The following is a 23757-nucleotide window of genomic DNA, read 5'->3' on the forward strand; positions in this document are numbered from 1 at the left end:
GGTCATGGAGAACTATGAACTTTTGTTTATCTAGTGTATATGAAATAAGCACACGATAGGTGGCAACATATAATACTAAAATAGTACATTTCCGAACCTCAACGTGTTGGGACTTGCTTTAATTCGGGGACGTTTTGGCTTGGATACATTTTGACATCAGGTTCGTCTTCATATATAGAAATTTCAGAAAACCAGTCCAAACTCCAAGGCGCATTCGGTAACCTTGGTTATTACGGTTTCAGCATCAAGGTGCACTCAAAACGAATCTTTGAGGTCCCATTAATTGTATCGGTTGATAGTTTTGTATCATCATACTTTTTTTAATATGACAACATTTGACCCAGATGGTAAACCTTTATTCATAATAGTATATAATACTGTATACGCCCATTGTCAACGATAAGAAATTTTGATCTTGGTTGCAAGAGTTCCTCCGGTCTCTGGAGAACCATAAATCTTCTGTTCCCCACAAAAGTAATGTTTGAATTAAGAAAGGCAATAACCAGAAGTACAAGTATCATAACGAGTAACAAAATTACCTGAGACTACCCCCATGACCTGTTCTGACATAGGACCCTGTGCATCGTACTATGAAAGTCTCTTTTAATAAAAGTTTTAATATGATAAACAGGGTCCTTTGTCAGAACGAGTTATGGGGGGTAATCTGAGGAAATTTTGTCTCGTGGTATAATATTTTCCCTTCAGGTTATTGCATTTTTTTTTTAAACATTAAGCTCGTATCGAGCACCTGTGCTCTCACGTCGCGAAATCCCAGCTCTGGTCAGTTCTATGCTTATTTTCTTGGTTTGATTATTTTTGTCACTCATAACTAAAAACTGTTAGAGGGCATTTCTAACTTTCTTTTTTTCCCCATGGCATGTAACCTGCGTGCTTTAATAATAGCTGCAGTACTAAGTAAGTAACGACTTGTACTCCGTAAGTAACGACTTGTACATAAAAGAGATACTTGACATGCTAATCATAGTTCAGTACTTGTTTATTTATCATCAAATACACCTTTGATTCTGCTGTTTGCAATATAATACCAGTTTTGAAATAATTTACATCCAAAGGTGAATACTATGTTTACCACCAGTGTTTTTTTATTTGTTTAGAAACAATTGAGATCCACATCCTATATCCTATAACCATATATACACTCATGAAAACGCAAATTTGTACATGCAGCTTCCATAGCCTTAGGATTTATTCTTACCCACCAAAGAAAGCAGGCCCTGATTGTAGCTTGAAAACTTGTAAGATCCACATTGACCTGATTTTTTCTTCTTGAAATTTGTGTTTTGCTTGATTGATCTGATACTACTAGCCATGAAACCAAATGTGCATTCCTTTCAAGCAGTAAGCTTCACATTAATGAAAAGAGGGTGGTAGTGACCTACTTTTCTCTGGACAATTGAGAACCATGTAATAGTTGCCTGGGGATATGGTGATAGAGTCTGTCCATATGTACATATATGTATAATATCTTGATCTCCTTTTGTCCTCATGGGTTCAAGTCACCACTCCACCAATGTGAAATGAGAGAAACTTGCCAGTAGCTTTTCATGGGTCATTGGTTTTTCTTGTTTTAACTGGCATAACAGATAGTTAGTCTGATAAGTTACACAAGTGTTATCATCTCAGGATCCAGGGTCATTTCCTGTATCTCAGGAACTTGGCACTTATGTTGTGACATAGCAACAGTTGAAATCCCCATGCTAGAACAATATATGAAAAACAAAGGCATTAAAAGATAAATTTATACATGCATAATAATGATAATAATAAACCAATATTAATGACTTTATTTAAAGAAGAAGCTCGTTTGGTTGTTACCCCCCCCCCATCCCCCCCCCCCAACACACTTATCCAGGGTTGGGGTGGGGCCATCCCCATATCCCTACTCACTGAACAAGAAGAGGCAAATTTAAACTTGCAACTGCTACTGGCCCTGGTGTCCATTCTAACCTCTACAAGGGACTTAGCTTATGGGTCATAACTTGGAAATAACCTAGAACCCAATCATATGACCAATGTACATGTACTTATTTATTGTGCATGAAAAGATAAATCTATATACCCCATTGATATCTGCCATGGGGACAGTCCTTGACCTCAGTAATCAACCTGAGAGGTTCAAAATTCAAAATGAGAAAGCACTTTGATATATGCTTTTTATATGGAAATTTCATAAAACCAGTCCAAACTAGTTAAAACTGTTCTTTTCCTTAGAGCATCAACATGTACGATACAACCCCTTGCAAAACGAGTGGGTCCTAGTGTGTCCACATCGCATGAAGAGGCCATGGAAGGGACAGGTGGAGAAAGTAGAAGAAGAAACCATCCCTCATCATGATCCCCAAAACCCACTGTGTCCAGGAGCAACCAGGCCTAATGGACAGGTTTGTGAAGAATAATGGACACATTAGTGGGCCATCTTACAGATTTGTATAGCTGTCTATAGGAACGTGAAATGAATTGGAAAACTTAGAGTCAGGACCAAAAATGGAAATCCTGGAAATCGGGACTTCATTACAGAGAACTCTACTGAATAATGAGAGTTTAAAAGCAAGAAGTATTGAGGAGGAGGAGAGGAATGTGTTTTATGGTGATTGGGAAGAGGAGACATGTGTCATGTTGGAGAAGAAGAGTGGTAGTGGTGGTGGTGACTAGGAGAGAAGTATGGTTTTGGTTAGGAGGAGAGGAGTGTGATGGTGGTTAGAAGAGGAATGTATTGGTTAGGAGGCAGAGTATAGGAATATTGGTAGTGGTTAGCCTAGGAGAAGGAGAGAAGTGTAGTTTTGGTGGTTTTAAAAAGACTGTGATGGTGGTGGTGGTGATTAGAAAAAAAGGATGATTAAAATTAACTAGACTTCAAAAAATATTCCACTTAATTTCTTTAAACCAAATAGATGTTACAGATATTAATACTGTTGCTGCATTTTTACCACTAGTCATGTATATTGCTGCTGTGAGAACGGTAAGGATGTTGTTGTTTTTTTAAAGTTAGTTTTGAACCTTTTAAAAGTACATTACATCATAGAGGAGACCCCCTTGTGTCTAAAGTTAAAAGGTTTTTATGTGTTTATGTTTTCCCCCAATGTGTCTTTTATTGTATCAATTTTAATAAATTTGGATTTTATTAAATTTTGTTATCGGGTTTGTACACCTCCCTAACTAGTGTTTAAATACTCCTTGACTCTGGCTGGTCTTAGAGTTTTATTTACATAAGTGATCCATGCCAGGGATCAGTATTGTCAGGTGCTTGCTGTGTGTTTTATGCTATATTGTTTTGTATGTTACCCCTTGTATTTTTATTTGGACTGGCTGGTAAAAATCAAGTTTTTTAAAAATTATTATTTAATTATACAAAATTTAAGTTTGTAGAAGCAGTTTAATATAAGTTAAAGAGAAGGAAGTAGATGTGATTGTTTGATGCAAAGGGGAAATAAGGAAAATGCTTAACGCAAGAGTTCAAAACAATGGTCGCCATGAAAAGGGTCGATAAGTTAAAGCATGGGCAGCACTTACGCAATGCATGAGCCAGTGAGCACTATTCATGCTAGGCTACTGCTGCAGACTTATTGTCAATATATCTGGTTAAGTATATGTAGGTATTAGTTCAGAAAATTTCAGCTATAGCAGTTAATAGTAAATATGGTGACATCAGAATAACAAATATATATTTTAGGAATAATTTTGAGACAAGTCTAATGTGATTTGGGCAATTTTGAGAGTAATTCTTTGGTACAAATAAAGAAATAATGTGTCTAATAGTGTGTATGTTTGTTTGGTGTTTGCATGTTTGTGGAGCTAAATGACTTTATAAACACAGATAGTTTATTTCTATATATAATCGTTTAATTATTAATTAATCAGTGAAAAAATGACATCCCATGATTATAGTAAAACCTACATGAATTATATATGGAAGCATAAAAGAGAGATTGAAAGTTTCCTCAACCTGTATTTTTTTCTTCTTCAGGTAAATCCAAATTATGAGAGTACGTTTGTGTTTGACAATGACTTTCCTGCACTCCTAGAGGAAGGCGCAGTGCCAGGTAATGGCTCTTACTGTCAGGAATTCGTTTAATCTTATTATTCCCATTGTTTTTTTAAGAAAAGGTGGGGTTTACATTATTTAGCCTGTCCAGACATACATGAATAATTTCATAAAACTCCTATTACACTCTTCAAAATAGAGAAATAAATGTGCAGAAGTTTTAAAATTTTGAAGCATCCCCCTCAGATGGGGCTAGAAGTGGACTGATTATATTAAATGAATCAGAATGATTCTAAAATTATGACACTATCATATTTGAGAATTGGTATGTGTGTGTGATTGTTGTCATATGATGCAGATTTGAATGTGTTCTCAGGGTCTTGTCCTGGTGGGTATATGGTTGTGGCTACTGGGTCCAATTTAGAAACAGTTTAGGTCCGCACCCTGGAACTATATGTACACTTGTCGGGCATGTAGAGATAAAATTCAGACATGTAATACCCCTGGGTTTCTTCCTGCCCAAAGGGACATACCTTCAGGGCCATAACCTTGAAACTATTAGGATGAGAATGTAACTGTTTGTACTGGGTTATAATTTGGAAACCCCAACCATATTATCACATGTATACTTACTAAGAATTAAAAGATAAATTTAAAAATGCAAATGACATTTACCTTAGGATCTATTCCTGATACCTTTGATTTAATCTATTTGTTTGTAGCATAAAAACTGTTTGAAATCCATACAATATACCCATACACACACTTGTCATGAATATACTAATTCAAATATGCAACTAAAATTGGCCTCGAGATTGATTCTTACCCCAGGGACTAGACCCAAGGATCACAGATTTTTAGATGGGTGGCTGGTTGGGAGAAAGTGGGGAGTGCAGGAATGTGTCTTTCACAAATACTGGTGTTTTTAATGTTTCATGTATTTTAGTTGATTATACAAAAGTTATGACAACTTATACAGTGTGCTCTCACTAGCTCACGTATGTTTGATGGAAGTTCAGAAAACCAGATGACCCAGAGATAAACACTGACCTTGGATTGGCAACATCCACCCTTGCATATTGCAGAGCTGTGACAGCAGAGATCCCCATACTGTTGTAATGTGTTGTGGGTCAAGGCCAAATGAAATAGAATAGACGGACAGCTCATATCTTCATTTCCAATGTTTTTTTCAGTGTATTTTAGTGCCAGCAAATGATGCTTGCACCACATATGTTCTTTCTTTGAAAATACTTGCATAAAACAAAACAAATTAATAGTCAACCCAATTTATTTAATTGCATCCTAAACTTGGAATGTATTTTCTTACACAAATTTTAGTGTTCAAATGGTAAAAACTGAAATCAACACATGTTGCATGACAAAAATGAATGTATTGTTAAATAGCAGGTGAAAATCAGCATAAATATTCAATTAATCTCTAGTTCAGGTAATCCTAATTCCAAAACTAATCTTGAACTGGATAATCATTTAATAATTACCAAAACTTGTTCATGTAATTTAACAAAGTGGTAGAAATTATGTGAGTCAAATCAAGGTTTGGACCCAGACTTGGGCTTATGTGTTAGAATTAAATGATAAATCAAAAATAGTTGCCCCAGATGATGAACATTTGAAGAAATCATTCATATACAATATACTCATCCTAAAATAACAGTCAGTATTATTAGCATTTTAAACAAAGGTACAAACATTCCATCATGAAGGAAATTGTAAAGATTATACATTATCTCCATAAATAAAGATATATGCAGATGCAGTTGATAAGATCATCATTTGACACGTCAGGTTTGTCTCACTATAACCATATAACTTTTTATATTTTACACAACTTAGGTCTGTTTATGATATAAATGCACTCAAGAGTATCATCAAATGTTGAAGTTTTGAATTTGAGTGTCATGCTCAGAAAATGTTTGAAGTATATTTGTGCCAAAACTAATTCATTCAGATCCTGACATTATTTAAACCTAATACATATAGTCGCATAGTTGGAATTTAGATTTTCATTTAATAGACTGTAACATGACTTTTCCAGCCCCAAGTGATAATGAACTGTTTCGGTCTGCTGCGGCACATGGAACGTGTAAAGTAATGTGCTTCCACCCTTGGTCTGATATCACCCTGCCGCTTATGTCTCAGAAGGAAATTCGGGCAGTGATTGACACATGGGCAGAGATCAATGTAGACTTGGGGGAAAAATATACATGGGTTCAGGTACCATAAATCATGGTATTTTAGATGTAGATATGCCTCATCATTTCTGTATAAATTTTGACAGAGTTATTGGCCTTGTTGATCAGCTTCAGATATTGACATTGCTGGTTGTCTGTTTGAACTCCATCATAACTTGGAAATGTTTTATTTTATTTATATTTAATTTAGTTTGCATGTTATGTGCTACTTAAAATTGTTTTTAAATTGTGCTTTTGTCTTTGCATTTTCCTTCAATCCAGGGCACTTTGTGATTCTGTTATTCATGATTTACTGTAACTTTTAAAAAAAATTTTAAACATTAAAACTGCATAAAAGATTGCTGTTCACTGTAACACTTATTAACGATAACCAAAAGGTAGTAATTATGTAAAGTTCAGATTTCAATATTTTGTCATATAAGTGATTATCATCATAGACAGTACTATCAGATGTTGCTTGGCATCAGTATTGTTCAGAATACACATATGTGACTTTTTTAATGTCATACCCAAAAATTATGTACATCAGTTTTTTCTCTCTGCTTCATCTTGTTCTTTGCAGATATTTGAAAACAGAGGAGCTATAAATGGGTGCTCGAATCCACATCCACACTGTCAGGTATGCATCCACACTGCCAGGTAATTCATCCACACTGTCAGGTAATGCATCCACACTGCCAGGTATGCACCTACACTGTCATGTAATACATCCACACTGCCAGGTAATGCATCCACACTGTCAGGTAATGGATCCACACTGCCAGGTAATGCATCCACACTGCCAGGTAATGCATCCACACTGTCGTGTAATGCATCCACACTGTCAGGTAATGCATCAACACTGCCAGGTATACATCCACACATGTAGGTAATATATACATACACATGTAGATTTGTACACAATTTGTATGTTTGCTCAGATATTCTCCCCTGAACTCTATAATGGTACTGTTTTGCCTAATATCAGATTATTTTCATGAGTGTCCTATATTGTATTGGTGGTGGATGTGGTGTATTATAATTTCCTGAAAGCTGCATAAAGTATTTTGGAATTTGCATAGCACAGTAATCTAGGTTTCAAATCATCCACTCACTAGAGTCATAAGCAAGGTAGTATTATACCTGCAATGTTCTAACTTTATTATGCATGCATGTTACAGAACAGTAAAAAGGGATGCAAACAAAACAAATGAAAGTAAGAAAGGCCTGACAGAGCATTGTGTTTAGTATGGTTCAATTTTCTATTGATATACTGTTCGTTAGATCATTTACATGATTTTATAAAATTCTTTAACACCGTTCTTAATTATAGAATACAAGGGATAACAGGGAAAATAAAAAAGTGAAAAACAAATTTCCCTTGGTCTTTTTTTGCTAGTGTTTCTCTTAAAGACACCAGGAGAAATGCAAGTAATAGTCATGCAGTCTTTTCTTCATCACAGGTGTGGGCCAGTTCCTTCTTCCCAAATGAGCCAGCAGTCAAACACAGGACACAGAAGGAGTACTTTCAAAAACATCAAGTTCCGTTGCTAGTTCATTATGTTAAGCAGGAGGTGGAGAAACAGGTCAATTCCCAGCATTTTCCCTTTTTAAAATGTGCTGGTCTGTATGATTAAAAATTTTCTGATCTAGCCATTTTCAAAGATTTATTGTAAAAGCTGGTCTGATTCTCAGGATGTTTGTAACATGAATGAAGTAGTGATATTGATTTTGGCTTCTGTTTTGTTTAAGGCAGAGTAATGTGGGTAGGCGGTTAAAATTTTACGAATAAACATGGTTAGAGGCATTATTATTGTAAGCATTCTGATCATTCAGTGATGAATCCCTTATTATGAAACAATATGAACTAAAGGTAATCACTCTTTGAGGGAAGGGGAGGGGAATCAGTTGCAAGACACATTTGGTTCCCTAAAGTTAAAGACGAAAGGAACCATAAATATGGGTGGGGAAGTAAATGGCTGCAGACTTTTTATTTTGGTTTTGGTATTTACTTTCCATTAGGCAGGTATGATGAAAGGGAAGTAATCTTGTACTCTGTCCAAAAGCAACAGTTGAGTTGCAGTACTTGAACATGTTTATTACATTATGACACAGCAGCAATTACTGAATGATCATGGAGATATTCATTCCATTTGTGTAATATTACCATAGTTTTGGATGAAACAATAAATTTGGATCCTGTCTATAGTAAGTTACAAATTCATTCTTCCATGTTTAATGAGAACAAAGACTACCTAGGCATTCTCAGTGCCAACTGTTTTGTCACATGGGATGGGGGGCCAAATTTCATTAAATATCCAAAATTTTGGTCCACATATATTTCAGAGATATATATATTTTTAACAGGAATCTTGTCCCATCTTAAAATTTACTGACAGGAATCTTAAAAATGAAAGAATATGCATGTTTTTAGACTGTGAGGGTGAACTTTAGCATCATGCAAAAAAAGGTTTGAACAGTTCTTGATGGGATCTAGTACTTAGAGCTATCATAATGTGCGTAGTGGTTGACTTTGTGTAGTTATTCTCTTAATTTCTAAACCTAGGAGCGTATAGTTCTGCAGAATGATGACTGGGTATGGCTGGTGCCATACTGGGCTGTATGGCCATTTGAAACCATGCTTATCCCCAAGAGACATGTAATGAGGATTGAGGACCTCACAGATGAAGAGAGGAACTGTAAGACCTTTTTGTATATATATTGGTAAATTTCATTTTTGACCTTTAATTTAGTTTTCTATACACTGCTTTAATACTTTTGTCAGATATATTTACTTTGTCTTATACCTCGCCCAGTAATGTATTGCCAGTTTTGTTTTATTTAAACATTATGCAAGGCAAGAATATCACTTTTCCATCAGTCTTATTGTTGCTGTTGGTAACGCATTGTTTCCAGGAATGGATGTCCCAGCATATCACACACCTGACTTATCCAAAACATAGTGAATTCTAGAGCTGGATAGCCAGGGGAAAATGATCCCTTTTTGTTCCAGCTGTTAGGTCTGCAAATTGTTATTTTTGGGTCTGGAAGCTTTTTTTTTAAATATGTGACAGGAACTCTGTATGTAGTTCTGCAATGACTTGAATACATGCAATACATATTGGTAACATATGTAGCTTGTTTCATTTATTTGTAGAATAAGTACAGAAATTCAAACATAAACAAATGATTTGATTTTATACATTGCATCGTAAACCAGTGTATACGTGGTATATCATCTGTAGGGATGTCATTAGGCAGGGTAAAGCAGTATTTGAATTCCTGAAATCCTTATGTAATAAAAGAATTTGCAGTTACTGAAAAAATAATTTAAACAGTAATTCCACAAATTGTTTTTAAAAAAATGCATCACATGTTGCATTAATAGTAAGACATTACATGCTCAAGATAATCAAAATACAACATTTACAGGAAGATAAAGAGAATTTGCATATTTTGAAAGGAGGAGAACACTCTACCAGGAAAGGGAGGGAGACCACCACTTTTTTATGTAGTGCCACCACTAGAAAAAGGAGTAAAAGAAAATGAATTTAGAAACCTATTTTATTAAATGTTTAATGTGGAGAAACTTGGGTATTTATCCAAATTTTGCTTTTTGGTACTATTCTTAGGGATAAATGCTTTATTTCTTTCCACAGTTACCACATCTGTTAGTTCTTCATCTTTGAAGGCAGTAATTGTGTCTACCTGTGACATTGCATTGTTTAGACCATTCTTTTTATATGACAAGATTATAGTTGGTTGCATGGGACTCAAAGTTTTGTTAGTTGTTGGAAAGTTTGGATTCAGTTTGAATTATTATTTCATTTTTTTAATGAAAAAGTACAATATCAGAGAGTACCTTGATAAAACTTGAGTTTATATAATAAATTATTTTACAGTTATCTTACTGCAGCGAAAAGCAGTAGGTTCTCAGAGTAGGTTGCACAAATTTGACAGCTTTATAAACTTGTTACTTGTTTATCTCCATAATCAGATTTTATCATCATTTATTGTTATATAGTTTAACATTTCTGTGATTGTTCCAGTAATGCACTTTATGGCAACAACAGCTTCGTAGACCATTGAGTCAGCAATAAACTGAATATGACTTAGTAACATTACAACAATATCCATCCTAGTGGTATCCATGTTCCAGGCTACCTATATGAATGTTTAAAATTATTTGGTCGTATCTTTAAAACAGTTAAGTGATGTTCAGGTAGTCATCTACATTCACTTAAATTCATTCTTTCACATAAAAAAAGAGATAATTTTCCATTAAATTAAACACCTCTAAACAGTGTATCCCTTAGGGGTGCAAGATTGGGAGTCAGAAATCCGCTTGGTTGTCAGAGTCATGGGTCAAACTGAGTAGAAAACAAACTCTGATATCAAAACTGGTTGTCAAATGAAAAATTTGGGGACTCAGAAGCAATAATGAGGGTAAAGGGAATCACTGATGAAAAGGTACATGCTAAACTAGCAACAGAAAAAAAATTCTTTCATATACTCTTCTCTTAATTTATAGAGAATAGCCCAAAATATTGTACATTGTCACAAAACGTAAGAAATAATGATATCCTTTTCATCTTTTGCAGCATTAGCTGATATAATGAAGAAACTTCTCATCAAATATGATAACATTTTTGAAGTTTCTTTTCCTTACTCCATGGGATGGCATGGTAAGTGTGATCTGTTGGAAGAATGATACATAGACAAAGCATGTATGTCTGAGTTTTCATTTAATGATAGACAGCCAAAGCATGTATGTCTGAGTTTTCATTTAATGATAGACAGCCAAAGCATATATGTCTGAGTTTTCATTTAATGATAGACAGCCAAGGTATGTATGTCTGAGTTTTCATTTAATGACAGACAGCCAAAGCACATATTTCTGAGTTTTCATTTAATGATAGACAGCCAAAGCATATATGTCTGAGTTTTCATTTAATGATAGACAGCCAAAGCATATATGTCTGAGTTTTCATTTAACGATAGACAGCCAAGGTATGTATGTCTGAGTTTTCATTTAATGACAGACAGCCAAAGCATGTATGTCTGAGTTTTCATTTAATGATAGACAGCCAAGGCATATATGTCTGAGTTTTCATTTAATGATAGACAGCCAAGGTATGTATGTCTGAGTTTTCATTTAATGATAGACAGCCAAAGCATGTATGTCTGAGTTTTCATTTAATGATAGACAGCCAAGGTATTTATGTCGGAGTTTTCATATACTGATATAGGCAAATGTATGTCTGAATATAGGCAGGGCATATATGTCAGAGCTTTCCAATAACAATAGACAAATAGGACATATATGTCTGAGCTTTCATTGAATTAAACTAGGGAGAATAGCAGGGTTTCGGTGATACTGACCTCTGCCAAATCAGATGGAAGAAAAGAGATATTCAGTGAACTTTTTACAATCATAAACTTGCTGCTCTAAAAAAATCTTTATATTTTTATGCATTCTTCTTTTCATTATGTGTCAAGAGAAAACTTGTGTCAACATTTGAAACATTACTGCTGGAATAATTGTGGTGATTTCATTTTAACAGTCTGCCTCGCTTGGCACTCAGCATTAAGAGGTTAGTGTTAGGGCTGGTCGCCCTGGTGTCAGGATAATGTGACTGGGTGGGACATCATGCTACATGTCTGTGGCATGATGCCCCAGTGCTAGACACCACTATAAACTGCCACACTGCAGGCATCATAGCAGTATGACTGAAAAATTGTTAAAGCTACGTTAAAAATCCAAATCTCACATACACGCTCATTTTAACAGTATTTTCTGCTATTGTTTCAAGGGAGATAGCCACCATCAGCTCTAACAGGTAGCCTAAATTTGAGTTGTCTCCATTGACGTAATAACTCATCTGTAGGCCAGTGGTTCTATACAGTACTTTGTTACTAATCTTAACAAGACCATAAAGTTTATTACTGCAGTTAGAAATGCACACTATATTTGGTGGAAGAAAATGGGCACTGTGCATAAGGCTTGGAGTGATTGTACTCTAAGTGCAAAATTTGAAGTACATAGCATTTTTTATCAATGTCAGTGGCAGTAGTACAGTATGGGTTGAAATGTATTATTTGATAAAATCTATTTGTCAGGGTCAGTTATTGTTTTTAGCCCTACTGACTATAGATCAGTGGAGCTTATATGATCCTTTCATCTGGCATCATGCATCAATTATCAGTATGGGGTCACTCTACTGTGCAAAGTGGGTGACTAGGTTTGCCTACAAAATGTAAACTTCACCTTTTTTCTGTTAGGAAAGTGAAAATGGCATTGACCTGTAACTTTTTTAGATGTACAATGAGTTCCAATACTTTGCTTTTGAGATGCTCCTTCACGCTATCCAGGAAGTGGATTCGGCCAATGTGGGTATGTGAGAAAGCTTGCCAGTAGCTTCTCGAGGGTCAGTGGTTTTTTCCGGGGTTTTCCTGGGTTCTTCCTCCATCATTAATACTGGCCGCCATGTATAGCCTATCGTGTGCTGAAAAATAGCGTTAAACCCTACAACAAGAACAACTATCCAGGAAGTTCTGATAGTGTGGTTTTATTGCCCAAGGCAAAATGTATTGTATGCAATATTACTACCAGTTTATACAAATTTTGTGCAAACAGACCCTTGCACACTCACAGGTGTGTGTGTTTTAGTAGCTGACTGACCATTCACCCTTTCTCAAGCAAGTTATCACTGTTCAGTTTCAACAAGTTTGGCCTACCATTTGATGATGAAAACATAAACAATTTCTGTTTCGATACTTAAACATCAATATGTAAATAGTTATTTGTGTCTTAAGAATATAATTGGTGAAGAGCACTTTTTAAGTTTATTTTTTTTAATGAGGATTTTAACTACCGTGTTTGCATCATTTTCTTTATGAAATCAGTCTGAAACTGTAAGTGTACTGTGTCTAGGAAATGCTACGTCATTTGATTGTCTGTTTTCTTAAATAATTTGGCAAATAGATTTAAGGAAAATATACAATTTGTAGAAAGCAAAGTCGAAATGTTATGTGAGAGAAGATTTAGCTCAAAAATCTAATCATGTAGGTCAGCTATTTGCTGTGTTGTGGAATTCAAAAAGCATTGCAATTTAGTACGGTCAAGTTTATTTTTGGACGTTCATTTTTGTAAAAATATGAAAAAAGCAGTGAAGCAAATGCTATTTAATACACGATGTTCATACAAGTACGTAGGCAAATAATAAGACCATAAATTTGAATCCTGTCAATGGATTGTCATAAATTTGAATCCTGTCAATGGATTGTCATAATGAACCTCGAAAGTTAGTGGTTATATTAAGAAAATCCCTCTTTCTAAAATTAGATGCACTCACACGTTATGCATGGAGCCACGATCTTGACTGTGTCAGGTTGGAAAGTTGGGTCTTGTTTGTTAATGCTTCATTGAGTTGTCTATGAATTGTTAGAGTAATAATTAATTGGCAACAGTGAAATTAGGATGAACAGTGTGGAATGAAGTTTCTTGTGCCTTTGCTCCATGTACATGTTACAGGGGGTTGTTTCAGAGCATTTTGGAAATCTTTTTGACTGCCATTTTTACAGAACCTAAATAAAATGAAATTAAGATGTAGTTTATTAAGCATTTACCAAGACTACAATGTCATTACTCCTATTAGTTGTAATTAATTACAATGTGCTCTTTTAAAGTCATATTGCCAGAATACACTGCATATACCTCCATCCAAACAGACACTTTCAAGTATGAATATAGTAAATTTTATACAAGTTCAAACATACAACGCAGATTCTTCAACTTTAATATAAAGTGTTGATTAAAACCAATCTTAAATGGATACTGAAAAATAGAGAACATTATTCAAAAATAAGAGAAGAAAACATATACATATGCATATATATATATATATATATATATATATATATATATATATATATATATATATATATATATATATAATATTGCATTTCTTGCTTTACTTCCCCCTTCTCCATGTTCATCTCCAAAACTAGAGGTCACTTCTCCCTAAAATTTAAGTCCAGCTTGACCACTGATTTATTAGCACAAGTTTGTTATTGCTGCTTCTCCTAATCTTCTGGAATGATTGCCATGAAACTTGGCGCACACATTCACTGCAAGGTCTAGTTGGATTTTTGCAGTCGAGCCTGTCAGGACAGTCACATGGTCTCAACAACCATTCTGCTTGATGAGGAAGGCATTGTTTAGATAAAGGAATATTACATGGATTGTCAGTGCAACTCAAAGGTTTCCATACATTAAAATCAAAAGCAAGGCAATTTTTATCAGTAGGGTGGTGGGTCAAAGCAGTGTGATTGCTGAATGATAGAAAAAGTTGTCATGTTATCAGGAAAAGAAAATAATTGAATTAAAATAAATATTTTTTTTAAAATACTGATAATTATATGACAGTTTGATTTGAAAAGTTAAGGTAGTTAAATAGTAGACAAGTCATAAAGCATGCACTCTAATAGGCCCATTATTTATTGCATCCAAATCATTATTTTGTTGATTTGTAGTTACTGTTTTACACTACAGATTAGTACTAAACTTTGCTTTAATTTTTTAAAAATAATTTTTAGTTTTTATTAAAATACAAACTAAAGATGTTTTTGTTTTTACAAGACCCAAATGAAGACCATGATGTATGTATCTTACCAGGGTACAAGACTGATCATTAGCTATTGTTTTGAGTGTGGCGTTTTCAACGTTTCCAAGGGGAAAAGGATATTGGAAATTTAATACCCAACTGTTGAGGAACATTGAGTATACTGATTTGGTCAAAAGGTGTATAACTGACACTGTAAATGAATATTATGTAGGGGGAAATAAAGATGACTCTCTCCATGTTTCTCTTTCCTGTAATGACCAAATGTTCTTTGAAATTTTGAAAATGAAAATAAGATCTGAAACTATATGTTATTCTATTAGGAAATCAAAAGAGAAACGGGAAAAATTAAAGAAAATTGAGCAGGAAATAATAGAAATTCAGGGGGGACTGTCGAATAACATAAATGGGGAAATTCTGGAAAACTTAGAGAGAAAAAAAGCAGAATTAGAGGAATCTAGGAAAAAATACATAGAAGGTGTTATGTTAAGATCTAAAGCTAGATGGTATGAATTTGGGGAAAAAAGCACAAAGTATTTTTTAAATCTTGAAAAAAGAAACTATGTTAATAAGACAATAAAGGAAATTATTTTAGATGATGGGACAAATATATCTGACCAAATAGATATTTTAGAAGCACAAAAACAGTTTTATATGGAATTGTTCAAAAGTAGAATTGCTCAGCCTGATGACGAGGCTACTCAAGAAACTCGAAATAGATTTTTTAATCACAATATTAAACTTAGTTGAGAGGAAAGAGAATCATGCGAGGGTCTGCTAACAATTAAAGAATTCGGTATGTCTCTAAAACAGATGGAAAATGGAAAAAGTCCTGGCTCGGATGGATTCACTGTAGAGTTCTATAAATTCTTTTGGAAGTCTCTGGGGGGATTTATATGTAGATCAATAAATTACGGATATACTGTAGGAAAACTTTCAGATTTTCAGACTCAAGGAGTCATCACAAGTCTACCAAAGGAGGAAAAAGACAGAAGATATTTTAAAAACTGGAGACCTATATCACTTTTAAATACTGATTATAAGATTGCTTCGGGAGCAATTGCAGCTAGGATTAAAAAGGTTCTTCCATCAATAATCAGCGATACTCAGAAAGGATATATGAAGGGTAGATTCATTGGAGAAAACACCAGGCTATTATATGATACCATGGACCAACTTGAGAATGAAAACATACGGTTTGTTATTGTTAATAGATTTCGAAAAAGCCTTTGACTCGATTAACTGGATCTTTGTGGAAGAAGCTCTACAATCTTTTAATTTTGGTGATTCCGTTTGTAAGTGGTTTAAACTGTTTTGCAGTGACTCTAATAGTTGTGTTATAAATAATGGACATATGTCATCTTTTTTTAGACTTGAAAGAGGATGTCGTCAAGGAGATCCCCTTGCACCTTATTTGTTTATCATTGGGGTTGAGATTTTAGCTGTAACTTTAAAGCAAAACGTGGATGTACGGGGAGTAATCTTTGACGCCAGTGAATATAAATTGGGTCAGTATGCCGATGACGCTTTTATTCTTCTTGATGGATCTAGTTTTTCTCTTGAAGCAACTATGAATATCTTGCAAGGTTTCTCTCTATTATCGGGACTTAAATGTAACATAACAAAAACAAAAGCTATTTGGATTGGAAACAGGAAATTTTCTAATGAAAGAATATGTCCCGAAATGGGCCGAATTTGGTCCTCTTCGAACTTTACACTCCTTGGCATAGAATTTTCTCCAGATTTACAACAGATGGTGGAAATTAATTATATGAAGAAACTAACAAAGGCAAAACGAATACTGGCAAGCTGGAGTCAAAGACATCTGTCAATAGTTGGTAAAGTAATTGTTGTAAAGACTCTTGTCCTGCCCATATTCATACATCTTTTTTCAGCACTTCCTAACCCATCAGCAAAAGTTGAAGCAGAACTAAATCGCACGTTATTTAAATTTGTATGGGGTGGAAAAGTAGAGAGAATAAAACGTGATATACTAGTTTCCCCAGAAAACGAGGGAGGACTAAATATGATACACATATTTTCATTCATTAGGTATATTAAGATAAGATGGGTTAAAAGATTGCTGGAAAAGGAAAATGGAACATGGCAGAACTTAGTCAATACAACTATACTCAGAAATAAAAAGGATATTTGGAATTTAGCGAGAAGGAAATTAGAAGAATTTAGTAAGTTCATTAAAAACAGTTTTTGGAGAGATGTAATTTTGGCAGTATCTAAATGGAAAGAAGAACCGCAAAGTCCTAACGAGTATCTATCCATGAGTATTTTAAATTTTGTCCCCCCTAAAATGATTTATCAATACAAATCCTGGACAGAAGCTGGTTTTGAAATTCTGAACGATCTAGTAGATGATCACGGTAATTTAATACTTTTTGAGATAATAAAACAAAAAACTGGAAGCGATGATTTCTTGAAATACTTCTCCTTAATATCCAGAATTCCTAAAGCATGGAAAGATGCCATAAAAAAACCACCTAGTACATAATAAGTTTGATAAGCAGGAGGATAAAATAACGAACTTGCGAAAACAAGATTTACTCAAGTTTGTTTACAAAGATCTTTTACAGGAAACTAAAAGGCAACACACTGCGAAGTAAGAAGCTTGGATGCAAGTATTTAATAAAAATATAAGTAGTGAGGAGTGGTCTGATATATATAGCTGGGCAAAATGCTGTACCAAGGATACCAATTTGATCTCTTTTAACTTTAAATTAATCCATAGAATAATCGCTACTAATGATTTTCTTAAAAGAATTAACATATTTGATGACAACAAATGTACTTTCTGTAAGAGTGAAACTGAAAGTATTGAGCATCTCTTTTATGACTGCAGTATTACTTCACAGTTTTGGTACCGTTTTATTGAAGTTTTTGCACCTTTTTGCCCAAATATTGTACATCTGTCCAAAAAAGAAACATTTTTAGGAAGTGAACAACTGGACAGTTTGGGTAATTTTCTGCTTATTTTGGCAAAATATTATATTTATACTTGCAGATTCAATATGAAAAATCCTTCTATTTTTGCATTTAAGCAAATAGTTGCAATGCATAAGAACATTGAAAAATACACTGCTAAGGTAAATAAAAAAGAGGACCAATTTCTTCAAAAATGGACCTCAACAATGAACATTTAACTTGTCTCTGACTTGATGGTAAACAGGAACAAAATATTGTAATATAACAAAGGCCATGTCACCTAGATTGTGTGCCATATGCATGTGTGTGTGTGTGTGTTTTCTTTTTTACTTTCTCTGTAGATTATATTTATTATCCCTAGATTATCTGATAACCAGAAATGTTTGATTGTAAGGTGACCCTGGGATGGTTCCCCGACCCATTGTTCAACTTATTACGGGGTTAATTAAAAAAATAAAAATAAAAAAATAAAAAAAATTGAAGACCATGATAATAAAATTGTATTCTATCCCCATGCTTTTAATTCTGACTTCATGAAAGGATGTGTGAATTTTCCCAAGCACTAGCTGAAACCCTCAGGTATATGATACTGTACTATTACAACCTTATTAGTGATCCATGCTTATTGTATCACATAGCTCAACATGCTAATGTATGATAAAGCCAGATAGTTTACAATAACATTTTGATAAAGAAAGGGGACATTTTTATAACACTTTTTAATGACGGTGAAGGACATCCAAAGATTTCAGTTCCTGTGGCATATTTTTAGTGTTGAGTAGAGTACAACAAAGCAAAGTCCTGTTTGAGCAAACACAGAGCAGGAGCTTTAGCTGAAAGTACAATTTCCTTTTTGACAGCTTATTTCTTAAAGCTTTTAATAAAATGAAAAGTAAGAAAAATAATGATTGCCTAGCTATGTGCTTATGATGTCTAGTTGGTCCTAAATGAAAATGGTCCACCACAGTTGCCATCATGAAAGTGTTATCACTACTTCTTCTGCTTGAATGGTCGTGTTATATCTAGTTCGTTCTAAATTAAAATGGTACCAGTCTGACTAGCAATATGGCTGCCATGGTGGCCATTATCAACATCAGGTTTTCAACAAAGGATATTTTATGATGTTTGGTTGGTGTTAAATGAAAAGATGCTTATCTGACATCCATTATGATCACAATGGCAGCAGTTGTGAGGATTGTGTTATCAATACTCCTCCTGAAAGGCTATATTTATTTGGGGTTTCAACAAAAGACATAATGATATCTAGTTGGTCCTAAATATAAATGGTGCCGATCTGATATCCAACATGGCTGTTAAGGCAGTTAATTTGAAATTGTATTGCTGAAAAATATACTCATGGTTTAACACACAGCTGTTATAAAAGATAATGGTCTTGCTTTGAATTCCCAGAAATTCAGTTAAAACCAGTAGTTGTGCATCAGTTTCATCAAGGGACTCTTGTTTCTGTTTGTACTGGCTTTAAGCATATGATACAAAACTATCACTGGACTTTAATCAAACCCATTTATGGATATATTAGAAGAAACCTTGAACAGTACCACTTAAATAACATTATTTTCCTCAAAATAATAATCATAGAATTTACCAAACGTAGCTTAGAGCTACATCTTGTTTCAGACTAGTTCACTGATTTTCTATCCATTTTATTAAGATCGGTGTCAGTGGCCATTACAAAGAATTATACAGCTGTTATGTGAACATGTTAACTTGCAAAGATAAGAAATAGTAATTTATTTTGGGGTTTTATAGGTTCTCAGATGTGGTTTCAATATTCAGCAGTGAAAAAGAAGAAAAGAAAGACAGAAGTAAAGTTGTCATCAATTCCTGTAAATTCTTTCTGACCAGCAAAACACAAATCTCTTTAAGGGACTTTTCTACTGGTTTGAGCAACAGTGACTTAAATATTTTGATAGAAAAATGTCGAGACAAAAGCTGGTTTGGACAGTTACCATAAACTTAAGATTTAGAACCCATCTTGATAGAATATATTAAATTACGTTTCTGAATCCGAAATAAAACTTAAAACTAATTGTTAATTTAACACATTAGGTTATTAAAATATACTAATTGTGTTTGCATTTTCCCCAGATGCATGTGTGAATCACAAGTCTGATTATAGCTTGTTCTTTTTCAGCCAAGAATACATCTTGTTTATTCAGTTCAGTGTGAAGAAGTCAAGTTTTGCAATATAATACCAAAATGTAGAGTAAGCTGTACGTTCAGGCCACAAATATATAAGATATAGTGACTTCCTACAAACATCACAGATATATTATTGTTCTTTGTTTTAATTCAAATTTTAATTTAATTTCAAATATCTTTCTGATTATGAAGAAATAAAATCTGCAATAAAAATAATGCAGAATGATGCATTGAATTATTTGATGACTTCGATGTGTTATTGGCATCATATTGGACAATGCTTTTTGTATCCACTGGTTACTCTCATGTAGAAAGTTAACTAATCTTTATGATTTAAATGCAGCCCACATATAGGAACACGTGGGTTAATTATCTGTTACTCGTGTTTCAGGTGCACCAACAGGTAACTTTAAAAAGGAAGATTGTAGTCACTGGCAGCTACATGCACTGTACTATCCACCCCTCCTGCGGTCTGCAACAGTCAAAAAGTTCATGGTGGGATATGAGCTACTTGCAATGCCCCAGAGGGACCTCACACCAGAAAAGGTACAACTCTTTGGGAATCTCAAATCTTTGGACACCTTAATTTTTTAATCTGGAATTTTTTTTAATGGTCTTTAAGTCTTTGGACAGTGTGGTTCAATGATTTTATTCAAGACCATATTGCATATAACAACAGTGAGAATATTCTTTCCACTGCTGTTTAATCAGAAAGCAATAATTATTTTAATTCAATTTCTGTATATACTCCTGTATAAGTTGGGTCCAACTGCAAACAACACAGACCTTTGGGACAGCAGGTCTGGGTCTGTGTGATTTCATGTTGGATCCAAAGGCACATATGGTTTATCACGAGCTGAGGTTTATTTTGGTGCCTGTTATAAATTTATATTTGGAGTCTGCTTTACAAGAAAGACAAATATGATAATGTTCATCACCAGTAAATAGTCAGTAACATTTACCTGTAGAAATATCTCCAACCATTTCAAGACATCTGTATCTTTAGAACACTTAAAAAATTACATTTTTATTTAGCACTTGCATTCTTTTCAAAGATTATCTAAGTTAAATTTGTATCAATCATGGAAAGAAATTACAATTTTTAAATAAATTTGCTCACTGTAGAAATCACACAAATCCTCAAAATAAACTGTTAATAAATTAAAGAATTGACAAAAGCTATTTTTCAAAAATGGAGAAAATTTAAATATATGTGCAATAGAACTTTGAAAATTCAAAACACTTTTAGACCACATTGACACAAGAATGCTTTATACGGGGAGTGAACAAACCATTTGAGTAACGCCATTTCTTAGAACAATTGACATTTGATTTATCTATGTTTTACTTATACTTTGCTTATTCATAAGATTTAAATGTACTTAATGTCTTCATTTGTTTCAGGCAGCAGAAAAACTTCGGAGTCTGTCAGAAGTCCATTACAAAACAATAAAATCTAATAATGCAGACAAATAGGACTGATTTAAATGGCTTTCAAATAACCAATCTCAACGGGAAGTACAGATCCTCAGTCAGTACTTAATATGTGAATGGAAATGTTAAGGCTAAAAAAAATTAGCCAAGAATATGTTAATAAAACAAATTCTCCTATAAAAAAATGTGCCAGATGTTTTAACTAGACCCTTTGAAGTAGAATTTGGATTAAATTTTATTTCAGCTCACCTGCTACTATATCCTTTAACATGAGAGGTTCTCAGGCAAGTCTGCGAGTGATTGTTTCACAAAACCAGTGTTATAGGTCATGATGGAAGATAATTGTGAGGATATGTTTAATTTGAAGTCTATGCTGAAATCTGTGCACAGCATGTTAAGAAAATATGAAAGATATTGTTTGAGTGGATGTAGCTCAGTACATATCAGAATATTTCCAAACTCTTTTGAACAGGCACAAACACTGTAACCCATATTTTGTCATTTTTGTCCATATGTAACTTGAAACACATTGCACAGGGAAATCAGTTAACATATCAGGCTACCACCCAAAAAAAATGGTGGGGGGTGGGGGCACTTGATCAATACCCTAACAACCTGTCAAGTTTTAGTTGAGAATACCATTTTTGGGTAAAAGATATGAAACTTAACTGACAGATCACCTACAAACTTTTCTTAAATCTACCTTCCATCTCCCTGATGCTGTACTTTCTAGAATAGCCCTTACTGTCTTCATTTTGTATCACCATCACTGGTTGGAGTGGCTACTCTTGCAGGAGTTTATAGTGGAAAAACCTCTTGAAAAACCTAAAATGATGTTTGTCTCTGTGTGTGCCATTGTGATGAAGCTATTTCATACCTATCCGACCTCACCCATGTGTACACACCAGCAAGATACTTACGCTCCTCTTCTGACAATTGTATACTCATTATTCCCACTATGAAAATAAAGTCATATGGACAGTGTTCTTTTGCATACCAGAACGTGGAATGAATTGCCCACTGAACATAGACACAAAGACACAGTGATCCAATTCAAGAGTGCTCTCAAAATTCACTTATTTTGACTGCAAGAACAAACTTAAAGACCTAATGCTTCCTACCTTAAATATTCTCAGCATGTTTTTTTGTTTTCAAATTTCATGGCGTTTGTTTTTGTAATCATATCATTATATGTTTTTTTATCTTATAGGTGTTGTCTAATGTTGTAAAGCACTTAGAGCTTCTAAAGATTAGGCGCTATACAAAGTCTTTATTATTATTATTATTATTATTATTTCCACATTACATAACTGGATTTCATAATAAACATCATAAGAGTCAAATGTAGAATTATACTAAACGACTGTTGCAAATGAGATTTTCATATTCAGACACCAGTATGCTATTTATGGAAGGATTGCCCATGTGCCATTACTGGAGATTTATTATTATTATTATTATTGTTATTAATGTTGTGGTGGTGGTTGTGAAATCACTCCCAGTAGGATCGGACGTAAAATAGACCTGATGTAATTTACTGCATGTTATAAAAAGCAGCTAGTGGTGGCAGGAGCCACAGCAACTCGGAGGTTAGCATGCCAGACTTGCAATCAAAATGGTGAAGGTTTGAATTCTTCCATCAAATCAGGTCAAGGTGGCTACCATAGCATGTCCTTTGGCATCTCACCTTACTCTGATAGCCTCAGCACTAAATATCCTGCTTTGTGTTGCTCTGTTTTAAATAATGGAATTAATTGTAAAGAGAGGTTTTATGTTTTTAAATTTGCTCCAAAGTTTTATATCCACAATATGATGCTAACAGTTTACCTTATTGTAAGGAACAGACAGATTTGCTCATTTCAGGTGAAATGTATGGGGGAAAAAATGTTTAATGGTATCTGCTATTTTGTTATTGTTGTTTTGGGTTAAACGTCATTTGTCAACTCTAGATGGGCTATACAAGGCAGCCAGTATATATGGTAGTAGACAAACCCAGGGAAACAAACCACTGACACAAGGGAAGCTACTGACAAGCTTTCTCACATACCCGCATTGGCCCAGCCCCAGACTGAACCTATTCGGAGTGAGGTGAGATGGCAGTAATCAGTAAAGGTGAATGCTTAAAACCACTCAGCCACCTGGGGTCCTTTGTGTATTTTTGTTATCCATGTCAAGAAGATTTGCAAAAAGTTATATTTTTGTTATTATCTTTTGCTGTAACTGTTAATCAACTTTTAGAATCCAGAAATCTAAATGGTTTCTTCAATCTAACCTAAGTGCAACCATACACAAAGTTTGGTGAAGAAAACTACTGTAAAAGAAGAGTCCCTCAAAAAGTCTGACACTACTGGCTGAAAAGAATTACCAGGAAATTCAACATAAGACCATTGCTGAGTGTTGAAAT

At 34.2% G+C, this 23757-nt stretch overlaps 1 protein-coding gene across 3 annotated transcripts; it reads left to right on the top strand.

Annotated features, from left to right (window-relative positions):
- Nucleotides 1-213: 213 nt before the first annotated feature.
- Nucleotides 214-21538, top strand: LOC149801358 (galactose-1-phosphate uridylyltransferase-like). 3 transcript variants are annotated; one of them, XM_089955419.1, is made up of 10 exons: nucleotides 214-347; nucleotides 2233-2402; nucleotides 3986-4061; nucleotides 6060-6238; nucleotides 6779-6835; nucleotides 7659-7781; nucleotides 8762-8894; nucleotides 10797-10880; nucleotides 20311-20465; nucleotides 21324-21538. In XM_089955419.1, exons 1-10 carry the CDS (start codon nucleotides 326-328, stop codon nucleotides 21393-21395), a joined length of 1071 nt encoding a protein of 356 aa, XP_089811545.1. In that variant the 5' UTR covers nucleotides 214-325; the 3' UTR covers nucleotides 21396-21538. The 3 variants fall into 3 exon arrangements, with proteins under 3 accessions (XP_089811545.1, XP_089811547.1, XP_089811546.1); XM_089955420.1 differs by lacking the exon at nucleotides 214-347 and adding an exon at nucleotides 652-780; XM_089955421.1 differs by lacking the exon at nucleotides 10797-10880.
- The last annotated feature ends 2219 nt before the right edge of the window (nucleotides 21539-23757 follow it).

Source organism: Sinohyriopsis cumingii, chromosome 4 (genome assembly GCF_028554795.1).
Source record: "Sinohyriopsis cumingii isolate HCF-2022 chromosome 4, ASM2855479v2, whole genome shotgun sequence".
In the NCBI taxonomy this organism is placed as follows: domain Eukaryota; kingdom Metazoa; phylum Mollusca; class Bivalvia; order Unionida; family Unionidae; genus Sinohyriopsis; species Sinohyriopsis cumingii.